Source organism: Lactuca serriola, chromosome 8 (assembly GCF_051521515.1).
Source record: "Lactuca serriola cultivar US96UC23 chromosome 8, Lser_US96UC23_V15, whole genome shotgun sequence".
NCBI classification, from domain to species: domain Eukaryota; kingdom Viridiplantae; phylum Streptophyta; class Magnoliopsida; order Asterales; family Asteraceae; genus Lactuca; species Lactuca serriola.
The window spans coordinates 20,114,183-20,130,708 of NC_136415.1; the positions used below are offsets into that span (position 1 = coordinate 20,114,183).

The window sequence follows — 16,526 nt, forward strand, 5'->3', positions numbered from 1 at the left end:
TTTTTTTAAACTTTTTTTACGAATATTGAAGTTGACCCTTTGCACATTCTATATTAGATATAATTATCTTTTTTTAGTTGTTAGGAATATTGAATTTTACTTTTCTGCATATCATATGTTGGACATAGTTTTTGAATAGTATGATTTTCATATTTCTCTAAAATCTAGTTGTAAGTTATTTATTTATATTAGAAATATGTTTTCCAATATAAGATGTATATAAAATAATATTAATTGATTAGAAAATAAATTATTTGGTAGCAATTAATGTTAAAATGAAAAATTAAAATCATAAAAGATGCATATTTTGACTGATTAAGATGTAAATCATAATCATTTTTTACAAAAAATGTTGTTTGAAAATGAATAAACAAGGTAAAAAAACTCATTCCTATTTCATTACTTAATACAACCAAACAAGAGAAATGATTCTCAAAAACATTTCTCTAGTGGACTTTCAGTTCTACCAAACATGAGTGTCAATCCTATTTCTCTAGCTTAATTATCTTTCTCTGTATTTCCATTCTCTGCTACAATTCCATTTGTCTGTACCAAATGCACACTTAAAAGCTAATTAAATTAACCATAGGCTTATATCAAGTCTAGTTTTATTAATAAGCATAAATGGAAAAATTGTATTAGTGCTGACTAATTACTCAAATTTGAAGCTAAACTTGTGCAACCTGACATAAATATAGCTTTATGATCAAATTCAAGAACGTGGGGGTAATATGTGTTCTTGGTACAAGATATATATTAAATTATATATGCCTTCTTTACATGCTATTTTAATACATTTTGTACCTTTTAAGTGTTGGTTTTAAGTTTAAATAGAACTTTAAAATTTGGTAGGTCTAACTGCAAGACTGCATACTTCATTCGTATTCTGTTTATTGTCGACACATACTATTTATTCATCCCTTTAAAGACACTAAATAAATTCACATTATATTTTACACATACGACGCCTAAAACCTAATTATCATAGAATACGATGAACAAAATTTCTGAAGAAATCAAATAATCTATCAATTTGGTCTATGGAAGTGTGGAATAACAGAACATATACTTGAGAACGAATTTATTGATTCTATTCAATTGATTTACATGCCTTATATAGACCGAATACACAGTTGAATACAAGTTATTCTATAGGAGTACATATAGGAACTATATTGACTATATAATTGAATATACAACTGAATAACAACGGGAAAATGCTTGTGCACGTGTTGTATTCATGAGTTGGACTGTTGTGTATTATCACTGGGCTCTGTATCTTTGGGCTCTATATCCTTAATACGCCCCCGCAAGATGGAGGATCCATCGAATACTCCAATCTTGGATCTGTTACGTAGAAATGGTGCTCGAGTGAGAGGCTTGGTTAACATATCTGCAAGTTGGTCTTGAGAATGGACATGAAGAACTGTGAGAAGACCAGCAACAATTTGTTCTCTAACAAAGTGATAATCAAGGGCCACATGTTTCATTCGAGAGTGATACACATGATTAGCACATAGGTAAGTATCTCTAGCCTTGTCGCGGAACAACGTTGGAGTAGTGGTTGTAGGTACCCCTAATTCAGTTAATAAGTTTTTGAGCCAAATGAGTTCAGCTGATGCATTTGCAAGCGCCTTGTATTCAGCTTCCATGGATGAGCGAGAAACAGACTTTTGCCTTGTTGATTTCCAGGAAACTATATTGGTACCAAGATATAGTAAATAAGTTGCAGTTGATCTTCCCGCACTATGAATACCACCCCAATCAGAATCTGAAAAGACCGATAGTGTTGAAGAAGAGTTTCTATTAAGGAGAAGCCCATGATGAATGGTGCCTTTAAGATAACGAAGTAACCATTTGAGGGCTTGCCAATGAGTTTGTCGGGGATTATGCATGAACTGTGAGAGTTTGTTTATGGCAAATGAAATGTCGGGGCGGGTGAAGGCTAAGTACTGTAGAGAGCCTACAATTTTTCGGTATGGAGTAGCATAAACTGTGGGTGATTGATCTACAAGAGACAAAGGTTCAGTAGCACTTAAGGGTGTGGTCACGTCTTTAGGTCCGTCCATATGATACTGGAGTAGAATGTCTCAGATATGTCTGTGTTGGGAAAGGAAGAGGTCTGTAGGAGTAGGAATGACTTTTACTCCTAAAAATTGATGGATCATTCCAAGATCTTGGAGAGAGAATTTTGTGCTTAAGGCTTGAATGAAGGAGTCAATAAATTTTGAGTTGTTTCCTGTGATAAATATGTCATCGACATAGACCATAAAATAGCAAGTGACTCCTTGATTATGATAGATGAATAAGGAAACATCGGCTAGGGATTTTTTTGAAGCCGAAATGAAGAAGAAAGGTAGTAAGTTCGATATACCATGCACGTGGGGCCTGCTTTAAACCATAGATAGATTGTTTTAGTTTGCAAATATGGTTCAGATATTGAGGGTGGCTATATCCAGGTGGTTGGGACATGAACACTTCTTCATGAAGTGTGCCGTGAAGAAAGGCATTGTTTACGTCCAATTGACGTAAGGGCCAGTTGTTTACAAGTGCTATAGAGAGAATAGTTCGAATGGTGACATGTTTGGTAACAGGGCTAAATGTGTCAAAGTAATCCTTTCCATGTTGTTGAAGATAGCCCTTGGCGACAAGACGGTCCTTGTATTTAGAAACAGATCCATCTAGATTTCTTTTGATTCGAAAGATCCACTTACATCCGATAGGTGTATGATTGGAAGAGGGAACGAGAACCCATGTCTGATTCTGAGGTAGTGCATTGTATTCTAGGTTCATAGCATGTCGCCACTTAGGATCTTTAAGCACTTGGTTGTGAGTAGAAGGCTCAAGGGAGGAGGGTATTGGATGTAGGGTAGTAGTGTTAATGAGACTGGCATTAAAGTATTTTGGGTTGCGTTTTCTGTTTCGAATTGGGTGAGCAAATATAGTTGCAGCTGGTGGGGATGTTGGAGGAGCCATGCGAACAGGTGGTGGTAAGGGGGATGCGGGTTGAGGAGATGACGAATGTGGCGGTGATGATGGAAGTGATGAGTTATCATCATCTGTGGTAGTGGAGTTGGTTGGTAAAGTAGTGATGGGTATGGTGTTAGTGATAGAAGATGGAGGACAACAAGGTGGATTTGTGGAGGTAGGAGTCACATCAGACTCGATATAAGATGTAGAGCAAAAATTATCAGCAGTGGGTAGCGAGAAGGAGGTTTCAGTTTGGCACAGATAGATATGCTCAATAAACTTAACATGGCGAGAGTGATATAAGCGATACGAGGTAGGTTCATAAAATTTATAGGCTGATTTGGAGGAAGAATAACAAAGAAAGATGCATTTCTTGGATCTTGGATGGAGTTTGGAGGAAGAATAAGGTTTCAACCATGGGTAACATAAGCAACCAAAGGGTTTTAGCTTTTGATATGTGGGAGATGTGTTGTGTAGTTTGTCATAGGGTGATTGAAAAGCAAGAACTGGTGCGGGTAGTCAGTTGATAAGATGAACAACTGTTTGGAACGCATGGGTCCAGAATGTGAGAGGGAGATTAGCATGATGTAACAGGGATAGTCCAGTTTCAACTATCTGTCTATGGCGTTTCTCAGCTATGCCATTTTGTTCTGGCGTGTGAGGAGTAGTAAAGTGAGATATACCATGTTGCTGGAGGTATGAGGCGAGTTTAATGAATTCTCCTCCATTATCAGTGAATAAAGAGACAAAAGGGGTATTATAATATTTTTCAACAAGGGTTCGAAATTGTGGGAACCAAGTGGAGACATCAGACTTGTTTTTCATTGGGTACAACCAAATATAACGGGAGTAGAAATCAACAAATGTGACATAGTAAGTGTAGCCATCATTCGAAGGTTGTACTGGACCCCACACATCTGAATAAACAAGTTCCAGTGGTTTAGATACTTTGAAAGAGTTTGTACCAAAAGGTAATTTGTGGCTTTTATTGATAGAGCATGAATCATAATGAAACGAAATTGATGATACTTTATTACATGATAATCCTAAAAGACTTAAAAGAAACTTCAAAACTTTGATAGACGGGTGACCAAGCTTGTGATGCCAGGAAAGGATTGATTTATTTGAGATGACCATTGAGTTTATTTGTGGTAGCTTGCGAAGGGAACAGATGGCTGCATAGTATACATCATTGACGTTCACTCCCCGCATGAGTATTGTTCCCGTGCGCAGGTCCTTGACATGAAAGAAAGTGGAGAAAAATTCAACAGAAACATGGTTAGATTTACATAGTTTAGCTACTGAGATGAGATTATTTCTTAACTTAGGAACAAATAAAACATTGTGAAGATTTAGAGGACGGGAGGAAGTTGGAAGAGTGGAATGACCAGTGTGAGAGATAGATAGGGCTTTACCATTACCCAACACAATTTCATCGGGTCCTCCATATTCTGATAATGTGTGGAACGATGCAGGATTAGATGCTACATGATTAGATGCATCATTGTCAAACATGCATGGCGGTGGAGACGAAGAGGAGTTTCTTGAAGTGGTGTTGACCACTGGACTTGATGAAGAGCTCATGTTGATTGTAATGTTGTTTTATTTGAGAAATCGTGCAAGCTTCCTGCAATCTTTAGTTTCGTGCCCATGTATATTGCAAGATTGACAGTAGCTAGTATTGCGGTTACTTCTTTGATAGTTGTTTCTTCCATTGTGTTGAACAGGAGGGCGATATGATCTTTCACTTGAGTTATTGTACCTGTTTGAGTTTCGGTTGTCATAGTTGAGTCTAGGTGAATATTTGTTAGAGTACTTTTGAGTGTTGTTGACAGTGGTAATGACCGGTGTTGGTTGAGTGTCTTTTAGGGTGCGTTCATGATCTACTAGTTTATTAAAGAGATCAAGAAAAGTGATGGGTGTGTCTATGATTTTAAGAGCAGAGGAGATATGTGTATAGTCTTCAACTAGTTGTCCCAGTATGTGGACAATTAGGTCTTCATCATCAACAGGACTTTGAGCTAAAGCAAGATCATCTGCTATGTTCTTCATATCAAGAAGAAATTCAGTGATGGAGCGAGTACCTTTGGGATTGTTTTCCAATCTGGACTTCAATGAGATTATACGAGACCTGGAGACGCTTGCATAACTTTCAGTGAGGCGTTTAAATGCTTGTTGTGCAGTCTCAACAGATGAAACAATTGGTTGGATAGTTTATGAACAACTTCCAAGTAGAGCACCAAGAATAATTTGATCTTGGCGGAACCAGAGGAGATAAGTTGGGTTTGATTTTGTGTTGTCGGTGGATAGAACTTTTGGTGGCGGTAAGTTTGATTCAGTAGAGTCTTTTATATAGTCGTCAAGTCCAAGACCGATTAGGGTTGCGACCACTTGCTTTCGCCAGACAGGAAAATTGGAGGCGGTGAGTTTGATTGGGAAGTGGGTATGAGTGGTGACTTCAACAATCGACGTCATATTGCTTTTGATTTGAGTGGAAGTTTTGAAGGATCGAGATTTTGGGAAGACTCGAAGGAGCTATATGAGCTCTGATACCATAACAGAACATATACTTAAGAATGAATTTATTGATTCTATTCAATTGATTTACATACCTTATATAGGCTGAATACACAGTTGAATACAAGTTATTCTATAGGAGTACATATAGGAACTATATTGACTATATAATTGAATATACAACTGAATAACAACTGGACAATGCTTGTGCACGTGTTGTATTCATGAGCTGGGCTGTTGTGTATTATCACTGGGCTCTGTATCTTTGGGCTCTATGTCCTTAATATGGAATAAATATAAAACTATAAATTGATTACCTGATTAGCACGACTGCAGTAGTGGGCGATCGAATGATCGAGTGATTTCCGTAATCGATTAATCTAAGTAATCGACCCTTCTGAATGATCGCTTTGCTGCCTTCGTGTGTGGACTACGAGTGTACGACTGATCTCGATTAGAGGATTGGTCTGGAAAAGCTTTGCATTTGGGCCTAAAAACTGACTATAATATAAAAATAAAAAAATTGGTCCCTTTAAAATGGTGGGCCCTGTGCATATGCTCACCTTGCCCATGGTGATAACCGGGGCTGACTACTTATGTTCATGTTTAGGCTTCACAGTGGGTTCAGCGAGGAACTCGATGAGTCCTACGTGTGCTCGGCGAACACCGAGCCGTCCACTCGACTAGCCGAGCTTGAAAGGGTGCTCGGCGAACACAGTGGCATGTCGAGTTTGTTTCTTCTTCCTCCTTCTTCTCTCCTTCCTTCTCTCCCATTCGGCAACCATACCCTCCTCTCTCTTCTTCGATTATTCTTTTCTTAGCTGGAGCTGAGGTGGAGCTCGGTGCACTCAGCACCACTCCCCTCAGCCTTATTCTCATCTACAACCTTCTATGAAAAACAGAAAACTATGCCTTTAAGTTTCCCTAAAAATTTTGTATTTCGTAAATGAGAACAATTCATTACATTGGGATTGTCGCCAACAACGATGGAGAGGAAGTGCTCCAACGCCCACCTAATTCAACGTCCACCTAATTCCACACATGACATGAGTTCTTATTTTGTGATTTTCTATTGAATTTCACAAATAACTCGCATTCAATATAGTAAAAACAAAACAACCGCATTTATTAGCCTATATCATGTAGGTTATTTTTGTGATTATTCTTTTTCATTTCAAATGTAAGCTCTAGTTATTAGCCTTCCTAACCTCTCGTTTTTTTACCCATTATGTTTGGTTATTTTTGTGATTATTCTTTTTCATATCAAACGTAAGCTTTAGTTATTAGCCTTCCAAACCTCTCATTTTGCCATTTTTGGTTTAAGTTTTGCCAATTTTGCCATATTTGGTTTTAAGTTTTGCCATATTTTCTTTTTAATGTTTAGGTGAGTATAATATTTCACTGTAAATTCATATGTAGTTTGTTTTAGTTTATTCTTACCAACCTTCTATTATACACTTACTTTGTAATTGCATAAAAGAACTATTTAATTATAGAACTTCTTAAAAACAGGTCTCGACGGCCCACTACAACTCTCCGCTTTGGGAGGATATGGGGATAGGGCTCGTGCTTGGCCATGATATTAAGCAACTTCTTTTCAGAACGGCTTCGCATACCCTATCCCCTGATCCACCAAGGCACGGGTTAATTTATAGAACTTATTAATAACACTAATGAATAAATATCAAAATAAATTAATGCCTAAATTACAAAAATTGTCAATGTACTTGCACACAAGTTATGAATATTAGTTTATAGTTCGAAGCGTTTGGACAATTCGTCCCTAAATGACTTTTCCATAAGACTTTTATTCTCTCGGGCGTTTGAACGAATCCATTGATGAAATCAAAATTCTTTAATAGGAAGGATGTTTCTAGGGGTGATATTCATGTCATGTTCGGGTTGACGGGTCGAAATGTATCAACCCGTACACGACCCATATAATTATTTGTGTCACGCTCGGACCATAGTTGTCAATAGCGAAGCGACCATAGCGGTCGCTATAGCGAATAGCGTAGCGTATGGGTATATGGTCGCTACTGAGTGCTTAGCGATAGATAGCAGGGTAAATAGCGACATTAGGGTTTTTTTTTCTCCTTTTTTAAGGGATAAATCAGAATAAAAGAGATAAGGGTTGAAGTTTAATGGTTGGTTTCCTTATTTATTGATTATAAATTTATAATAACTATAGTATTTGAACATAATAAATATTTTTAATATTTTTATGCCTATCGCTAAATATGAAATAGCGTTTGCTATTTTATCGCTATCGCTACATAGCTTATAAGTAGCTCGTTGCTATTTACCGCTATTCGCTATCGATAACTATGACTCGGATACGACCCATCTAACCTGTTTAATTATATGGTTTGTGGGTCAGATTCAGGTAATAGGATGGCAGGTTGACCCGTTAACATAAATACTAAATATTATTTTTAAATCTAATATAATATAGTTAAATCTAAAACGGACATATCATAACGGACAAAACAAACATATCATAATAAGACATAAGTATATAAACATTAAACATAATTTTTAAATCAAATATACTATACGGGTTGGCGGGTTAACCCGAAAACCCAAATACTAACCAGAACACGACCCATTTATTTGGCGGGTCAACCCAAACCCCTTTATTTACATATCATGTTCACCCCTAGATTTTCCTACCACTAAATAGTGAGTATGGCATGTTTGTCAAAACTAATTGCTAGTTGTTTCATAGCCGAAAACTGGAACATGGATAACATCATAACAAAACAAAGCTAACAATTAATGTAATGATATCAACGTATCTCTATAGCATTTATGTTAAGAATTCAACAAACACCAACATAAATTGATCCTCAATCAAAATGAGGGAACTTTTCAAAAAATAAAATTAAAAGAATGATAAAGTTTTTACTCAACTTACAGAATTAACAACAAGCCATGCTACTTGCAAAACAATGTCTCTCGTGTATCATTGCCTGTTACAGAATTCACCCTGAAAATACAGAAGCAGTGAATCATTTTTAGAACTCCATACAAAAACATACTCAAACAAATGACAATTTAAATAGATTACCCATCTGCAATTTTACAAAGATATTCCTTTTGATCTTCTCTTAGAGGGACATCAGTGAAATCTGTCCAGAATAACAATTTTTTTATAAAACTGAAATAAAAAACAATCTTTTTTACTGAATGCAATTGTAATTTAACCTGCGCCTGTTATGATTGATCCTTTGAATGATGTGTTCCCTGTAACCAGTGCTCCTTCCAAGTTAGCATTTGTCAAATTCGCCTGTCAAAATTAGAGAAAAAGGGCGTGAATTGAATTCGTTTTTAATAATCATGTAGTGATTGATAATTTGAAGGATTTTCTCACCTTTGCTACGTTTGCTAATGAGAAATCTGCGCCTCTAAGATCTGCATCTGAAAGATCAGCTCCTGAAATCATGAAACAGATCATCACTTTCAAAATCCCAAATTGACATGGTGTTTGTTAATGAATTGAAGATTAATAAAAAGGATGAAACACCTGTTAAATCCGAATCAAAGAAGCTAGCTCCAAGTAACTTTGCACCCTTGAAATTAGCTTGTCTCAAAATCGACTGGATCAAAAGGGGGGAGGGGGAGAGAAAAGTTAGAACAAAAAACTTTTTGAACAGATTCTAGATCATATAATTAACAATTTGTGTTTGTGAACCCGAATACAATGAACTAGAATTATAATTGAAGCTTATTAATTTCGAGTTTTGTAAGGAATTTGATGCGATTTCAATTGCGAAACTCGAATTTTTCATATCATGATACCGTTTTGAAATCCTGCTTGATCAAAGTCCTGCCGCTAAAGTCCTTTCCTGTAAGATCCTGGCCTCTCGTCACTTCAGAACCATATGGTCCTCCACCCTTAATAATAACATGTTTGTAACAATCAGAAGTTCAAATCCCAAAACTCAATTTCATGATTTCAAAAAATTATGTCACAATTAATAGAAGAGATGAACTAACCTTGAATGCAAGAGCAGGATCAGCAGCGAAGAAGAGGGAAGCAGAGACTAGAGCTGTTATGCATACTTTGGACATGGATTCCGAAAAACTAATGGGGGAGTCATCAGTGATTTTGTATTGGGTTCGTACCTGTTCAAGTAATTTACTTGTTTCATGGATGTTAGGAAGAAGATTAAACATGAAATTAAGTGATAAAAAAGAAAGAGAATTAAACTGTACCTGTGGAGAAGAAGGGATTTGAAGAATTGGAGAAGAGGGTTTGGAAGGAGGGAGACAGTGAAGTTTGGAGCAACAGAAGGTGAAGTTGAGAACCGCCATTGTCAAGTTTGTGGGGGAGAAATCATATGAATAGATAATCCGTACATGACTAGGCACTAGGCAGGGTTACTTTTGATTTATTTATTTCTTTATATAAAAAATAACGTATATGTATGATTGTATGTATAGGTACAGACTACAAATAATTTGAAGCATAAACCTCAAATACAATATGTAATATAAAAGCAAAAAATGCAAACTTATGTTATGTGAATAAGGTAGCCAAAGTATGAAAATTGATTCCTACAGGTATAATGGCATATAAACAAAGTAAATATGCTTTAAAAGTAGTACTTTGGTCAACAAGTCCCAAACAAAGTAGAATGTTATTAATGGATTTGAAAAACTCAAAATGATAAGAAATGTTGTAAGAATTCTAATTCGCTACAACATCACTCAAATCTCGCAAGAACACTATTAGAAGACGTATGACGCAGGAAAGTAATATGAGGCACCACGTGACATGGTTGTGAGATGGTCAGCCGTGAGAAACTCGTATTATGGACAGTGGCGGAGACAATGAGACGGCTGTCGGATGCCGGATGCCCTGCCCCCTCCAATCTTTTATAAAATGAGTCCATTAATTAAATATTTAGCCCACATTGTTTATTACTAATATGCAACCCCCTCCAATTTCTTTAAAAAGCATTTATTATAATGAAAAAACAATTAGGGTAATAGGGTATAAGAGTTACAACCAAAATTGAGCCCATATAATCACATCTCCTCCATCCGATTTATTTTTATTTTAATTGCTGATTTATATCCCATGTATATTAATTCATCAAATCTTGTTCATATTTATTTAATTTGACGATGACGAAGATAATCCATTACGGTTTTTATTCGTCGACGACTATATTGGTAAACCACTGCAATTTTAACTTTATAATCAATAAGCAGGTGAATTTTAATTTTGTATTACAAATTTTATTTTCTGTAACTTGTAATTAAAAGTTAATTATGAATGATAATTTGGTTTATTATAATAATAACATAAAAAACCATCGATATTTTTCAAACAAATAAAAGATGTATATGACCTATAATTGCACCCGGTTGATGATAATACTAACGACGATGTTCACAATATACACCGACAAGCCAAAAGGAATTATACTACGGAAGAGCTGGTTAATATGGAACCTGAAAAGAATGATGTGCCAAAATTTGGAGAAGTAACCAGAGAATGACTTTTAATTTTAAGATATTCAAGTCATCAACGTGATGATATTAGATAATTATATATTAAACTTGGACCACACCAACTTTAAAAATCGAAGTATCACTCCAGTCGGTCCAAACGGTCATTATGTAATTTTCAACAAGCTTGTTTTAAAAACTATTGATAGATAGAAGCCCCCATATACTAAAATTATGGCTCTGCCCCTGATTATGGACGTATTTGGCAAAATTAGTTGATAGCTGATAACTAAAAGCTGAAAACTATTGTTTTTATTTGTGTAGAAGTCTTCGACAATCTAGTTGTGTAACTTTTGGAAAATGTAAAAAAAACATTAAAACTAAAAGGTAAAAGTTCAGAAAAGCTAATGTAACGCCCTGTTCTGAATTGTTACTCATTTGGAGGTGGATGATGTAATTTAGATGATCCGGGTGTTTGGTTTGTGTTTTGGAGCCAAATAGTATTTTGGTAATATGTCAGCTCGGGTTTTTATGGAAATTGGATTATTATTCAGGAAAATTAAGGCAAGTATGAGTTGATTAAAGCGTAGAGTTCCTCATTACCTATTCGTGGATATAAGGATAGTCAAGATCGGGCTTAAAATGAAGAAGTGATGGCCTCTGGAAGGAATTAGGGTTTAAGGAAATACCCTAGCATGCGGGGCGTACTAGTGTAAGAGTTATTACGCGGGGGCGTTGTAACACCCAAAGTTTTGAAGGCCAAGAAAGGAAAGAAAACCTTAATTTTAAGGGGCGACTCGGCGAGTTCAAGGTGGAACTCGGCGAGTCCGAGCGGGATCCGGGTCGAGGAGTAAGTGACCGACTCGGCGAGTCGGCCAAGGTGACTCGGTGAGTCTGGTCTGTGCGTGGAAAACCCTAAATTCGGGACTTGGAGCCTATATAAACGTCTTAATCTTCTTCCTAGGGTTCCTTACTGCCTCTTTAGCCCTGGATACCAAACCCTAGCCGTCATATCCTTTGATTGAGCCATTTGTTGCCTTGGAAGGTGCATTAAAGCTTGGAGAAGGAAGAAGGAACTTGGAGGAGCAAGAAGGGACTGTAGATCTGGGATTGTGAGTTCATTCTAAGCATTTGGAGGTAATAAACTAGTTCCTGGACCCTTTTTGCACCTAGATCTATGTGTGGTTGTCGGGGCTTTTTAGCCATAATGTTATTATTTTGAGTTAGAAGCCAGATCTGAAGTTGCTACTTCAGATCTAAGCATAATATGGTCTTGAGAAGCATAAAGTAGCAGCCCTTGAGTTGATTATGGAGCCTCCTTGCCTTAAACCCTAGTTTATGGTGTATTTTGCTTAGATTTTGTAACGTCCCAAAATTCAAGACTAAAAATTTCTTTTAATAAAACATTACGTTAAACAAATTCATCATTTCAAAACATAAACAAGGTATTAGTTTCCAAATTACATATTCGTTATTAGAGTAAGCATTCTCAGGCTGTCTAAACTATGGTGTGTGCCATGCGATCACCCCGAGCTCTTCCCTCTGCTACCGGAAGTACCTGAAACCAAAACTGAAAACCGTAAGCACGAAGCTTAGTGAGTTCCCCACCCTACCACATACCATGCATAACCACATACTGCACATACTGGGCCACACCCACTATCCTGGGCCTCGCCCGCTACAACAGCCCCTCCTGGCTTCGAGCCCCGCTCAGATACAGATCTGTTTCACTTAGGCCTCGCCTGTCACAGGGCCTCGCCCACTAACATATCATATCACATCACATAAGCTAAACACATACTAACGGATCTGGTCCTAAGGCCTCGCCTATCTCTGGGCCCCGCCCTTGTCCTGCTACTGATGAGTCATGGAACCCCGTCCATATTCCTGCTGATAGTGAGGTACGGGCCCAGCCCACCCTCACTCCTTCCCTAACTTGGGCCTATCCCCTGATTTGCTGCTACTGAGATGTGGAAGACCATCCACACTCTGCTATTGGTGAGATACGGGACCTCGCCCACACTTACCTCCCTACCAGACACATACAAGTATCACACAGACAACAAGCATAAGCTATCACATAAACCATTCCTTGGGCACCCGCCCTCTATCATTGGACCTCGTCCTGAATATCATACTAGCATACTGCGCCTAGGGCTAACCCCTAGGTCTTCTACTCATAACTACATGGGCCGACATTGTGGCCGTAGACCCATTCATACAAAGGGAAACTCACCTGCACTGGCTGAACTGGCTGATGAACCCACTAGTTGCTGCCTGGCAACTCTCTGAACTCCTGCTCTACTAGCTTCCTGAGCTATCAATATCAATGCAACACTTAGTATAACTGACCCTCGACAGTTAACCAAGTCAATTCTGGTCTAAGTCAAAGTCAACCTTTCCAGGTCAATCCTACTCGTCGAGTCCACTTACTGACTTGCCGAGTTCACATACTCAGGGTCCTTCCATTCGCGACATGACTCGCCGAGCCAGCCCCTGAATCGCCGAGTCTACTGATTCCCGATTCCTGTCCTATCCAACTCACTGATTCCTTGCTCGACTCGCTGACTCGAGTCTTAACTCGAGGGGTTTGGGACTACGCGACCTGACTCGTCGAGTCCAAGAGCAGACTCGCCGAGCACAAGGAAATCTTCATCCTACTCGCCGAGTTGTTCATCCAACTCGTCGAGTTCATGCCCATCTTCATCCAACTCGACGAGCTGTTCATCCCACTCGTCGAGTTCCTCCTCATCTTCAAGCTACTCGCCGAGTCCACTCAAAGGACTCGCCGAGTCCATTTAGATCTACATACATGCAGAGGACTTTTGAGTCATGCATGGACTCCAAACTGTAGATCTACCCTTCCCAAGCATATTCCCCACGTAAAGTTGCAAACTTTACGTGTAGAGAGGGAGATCTAGGAAAAAAGCACCATAAACTAGGGTTTAAGGCCAAGGGGCTTCAAAATCGACTCAAGGGCTGATACTTTATGCTTCTCCAGACCATAATACACTTGGATCTGAAGTAACAACTCTAGATCCGTCTTCTAACTCAAAATAATATCATTATGGCTAAAGAGCCCCAACAACCACACATAGATCTAGGTGCAAAAAGGGTCCAGGAACTAGTTTATACCTCCAAAAGCTCAGAAATGTCTTCCCAATCCCGGATCTACAGCCCCCTTCTTGCACTCTCAAGATTCTCCTTCTTTCTCCAAGCTTAATGCACTCTTGAAGGCAATAAATGGCTCAATCAATGGATATGACGGCTAGGGTTTGGTATCCAGGGCTAAAGAGGCAGTAAGGAACCCTAGGAGGAAGATTAAGACGTTTATATAGGCTCCAAGTCCCGCATTTAGGGTTTTCCACGCACAGACCAGACTCACCGAGTCACCTTGGCCGACTCGCCGAGTCGGTCACTTACTCCTCAACCCGGATCCCGCTCTGACTCGCCGAGTTCCTCCTTGGACTCGCCGAGTCGCCCCTTAACATTAAGGTTTTCCTTCCTTTCTTGACCTTCAAAACTTTGGGTGTTACAATCTCCTTCTCTACACGTAAAGTTTGCAACTTTACGTGAGGAATAGGCTAGGGAAGGATAGATCTACAAATTTGAGTCCCTGCATGACTCAAAAGTCCTCTGCATGTATGAAGGACCGGATGGACTCGGCGAGTCCTTTGAGTGGACTCGGCGAGTAGCTTGAAGATGAGGAGGAACTCGACGAGTGGGACGAACAGCTCGTCGAGTCGAATGAACTTGGGCATGAACTCGGCGAGTTGGAAGAACAACTCGGCGAGTTGGATGAAGATTGTCTTGGACTCGGCGAGTCTATTCTTGGACTCGGTGAGTCAGGTCGCGAAACCCCAAACCCTTCGAGTTGAGACTCGAAATAGTGAGTCGAATGGAGACTCGTTGAGTTGGACAGGTCAGGACTCGGTAATCGGTAGACTCGGCGAGTCATGGACTGACTCGACGAGTCGAGTTGCTAAGAGGAGGACTCTGAACATATGAACTTGGCGAGTCAATAGGGTGACTCGGTGAGTAGGGATGACCTGGAAGGTTGACTTTGACCAGGACTTTGACCTTGACCAGAGTTGACTTAGTTGACTTTCGGGGGATAGTTAGACTAAGTGTTGCATTGATATTGGTAGCTCGGGGAGCTAATGGAGCAGGAGTTCAGAGAGCTGTCGGTCAGCAGCCAGAGGATTATCAACAGAGTTCAGCAGTGCGAGGTGAGTCTCCTCACTGTTTGTATGGGTCTAAGGCACCAATGCCGGCCCATTTAGAATATGCATGAAAGACCAGGGGGCGGCTCCTGGCACACAGTATGTTATTATGGATGATAGGAAGACCCGGGGGTTAGCCCTAGGCAATATGTATGAAAGACCGGGATGTGGCTCCTGGCGCATTGTATGCTATTATGTATGAAAGACCAGGAGGTGGCTCCTGGCGCATTGTATGCTATTATATATGAAAGACCAGGAGGTGGCTTCTGGCACACTGTATGCTGTTTAGCTAAGTAGAGTAGTATGTATAGTTGTCTTTGTGATACTTGCATAAAAGACCAGGGGGTGACCCTTGGCACATGTCTGTAAGACCAGGGTGTGGCCCTTGGCACTTGTCTGTAAGACCCAGGGAGCGGCCCGGGCTTGACCAGGAAGACCACGCGCGGCCCGTGGCATAATGGCAAGACTATGTTTGGCACATAGCACCTTACTTGATTATGGATAAGTCGGTTATGTATGGTTCTTGGCTATGAATGGTTGTATGGTATGTGGTATCTGGGGAACTCACTAAGCTTCGTGCTTACGGTTTTCAGTTTTGGTTTCAGGTGCTTCCGGTAGCGGATGATGGAGCTCGGGATGATCGCATGGCACACACCATAGATTAGTCAGCCTGAGAATGTTTTACTCTAATAACGAACATGTGTTTTGAAAACTAATACTCTGTTTATGTTTTGAAATGATGATTAAGTAACATTTTATTAAAAGAAATTTTTAGCCTAGAATTTTGGGACGTTACAAGTTGGTATCAGAGCCTTGGTTTGAGGGATTCGGGCATACTCTCGGGTGTGCCTGAACTCAAACTGAGGGGTCGGATAAAAAGTTTTCAAAAAATGAAAAGACAGTTTCGTAAAAAGATTTTTGAGAACTAAAAATAGTTTTAGAAAAGAAAAAGAATTCAGAAAGAAAAAGAACTTTGAAAAGAGAAAAGGGGTGTGGTGCATGCAATCAACCGAGCTCAAGTAAGTACCCCAAAATACCCATACAAGTTTATGTTATGATTATCAGTTGATAGAACAGCATGCTAGATTAGGACTAAGGATCTAGGAATGATGCCTTATGTGCCTATTATATGTGTTTGAGCTGCATGATAGTGCTGGCTAGACAGTAGCAGGATAGCTTGTTTATGTTATGCCTGAGTTTATGAGTTTGTGTTGCATGCTAGTTCAGATTCTTGCTATTTGGATATGATTGCTTGAGTATGTTGTGGTTAGATTTTCCCCTTGTCCGAATGCTGCTTGCTTTGTGCATCGTGGGATTTTGAGTGATGGGAGTTAGCCATTAGGTGGATACGTCACG

At 39.1% G+C, this 16,526-nt stretch overlaps 2 protein-coding genes across 2 annotated transcripts; both read right to left on the reverse strand.

Annotated features, from left to right (window-relative positions):
* Positions 1 to 4,572: 4,572 nt before the first annotated feature.
* On the reverse strand, positions 4,573 to 5,022 carry LOC145066688 (uncharacterized). Its single transcript, XM_079013968.1, has one exon. It carries the CDS (start codon positions 5,020 to 5,022, stop codon positions 4,573 to 4,575), a length of 450 nt encoding a protein of 149 aa, XP_078870094.1.
* A 3,220-nt stretch (positions 5,023 to 8,242) lies between these two features.
* Positions 8,243 to 9,862, reverse strand: LOC145068909 (Tetratricopeptide repeat (TPR)-like superfamily protein). The gene is made up of 8 exons (XM_079015877.1): positions 9,706 to 9,862; positions 9,487 to 9,615; positions 9,289 to 9,384; positions 9,014 to 9,086; positions 8,861 to 8,922; positions 8,695 to 8,776; positions 8,558 to 8,618; positions 8,243 to 8,476 (listed from the first exon to the last, which is right to left on the reverse strand). The coding sequence occupies exons 1-8, from the start codon at positions 9,802 to 9,804 to the stop codon at positions 8,425 to 8,427; spliced, it is 654 nt and encodes a 217-aa protein (XP_078872003.1). The 5' UTR covers positions 9,805 to 9,862; the 3' UTR covers positions 8,243 to 8,424.
* Between the last annotated feature and the right edge of the window lie 6,664 nt (positions 9,863 to 16,526).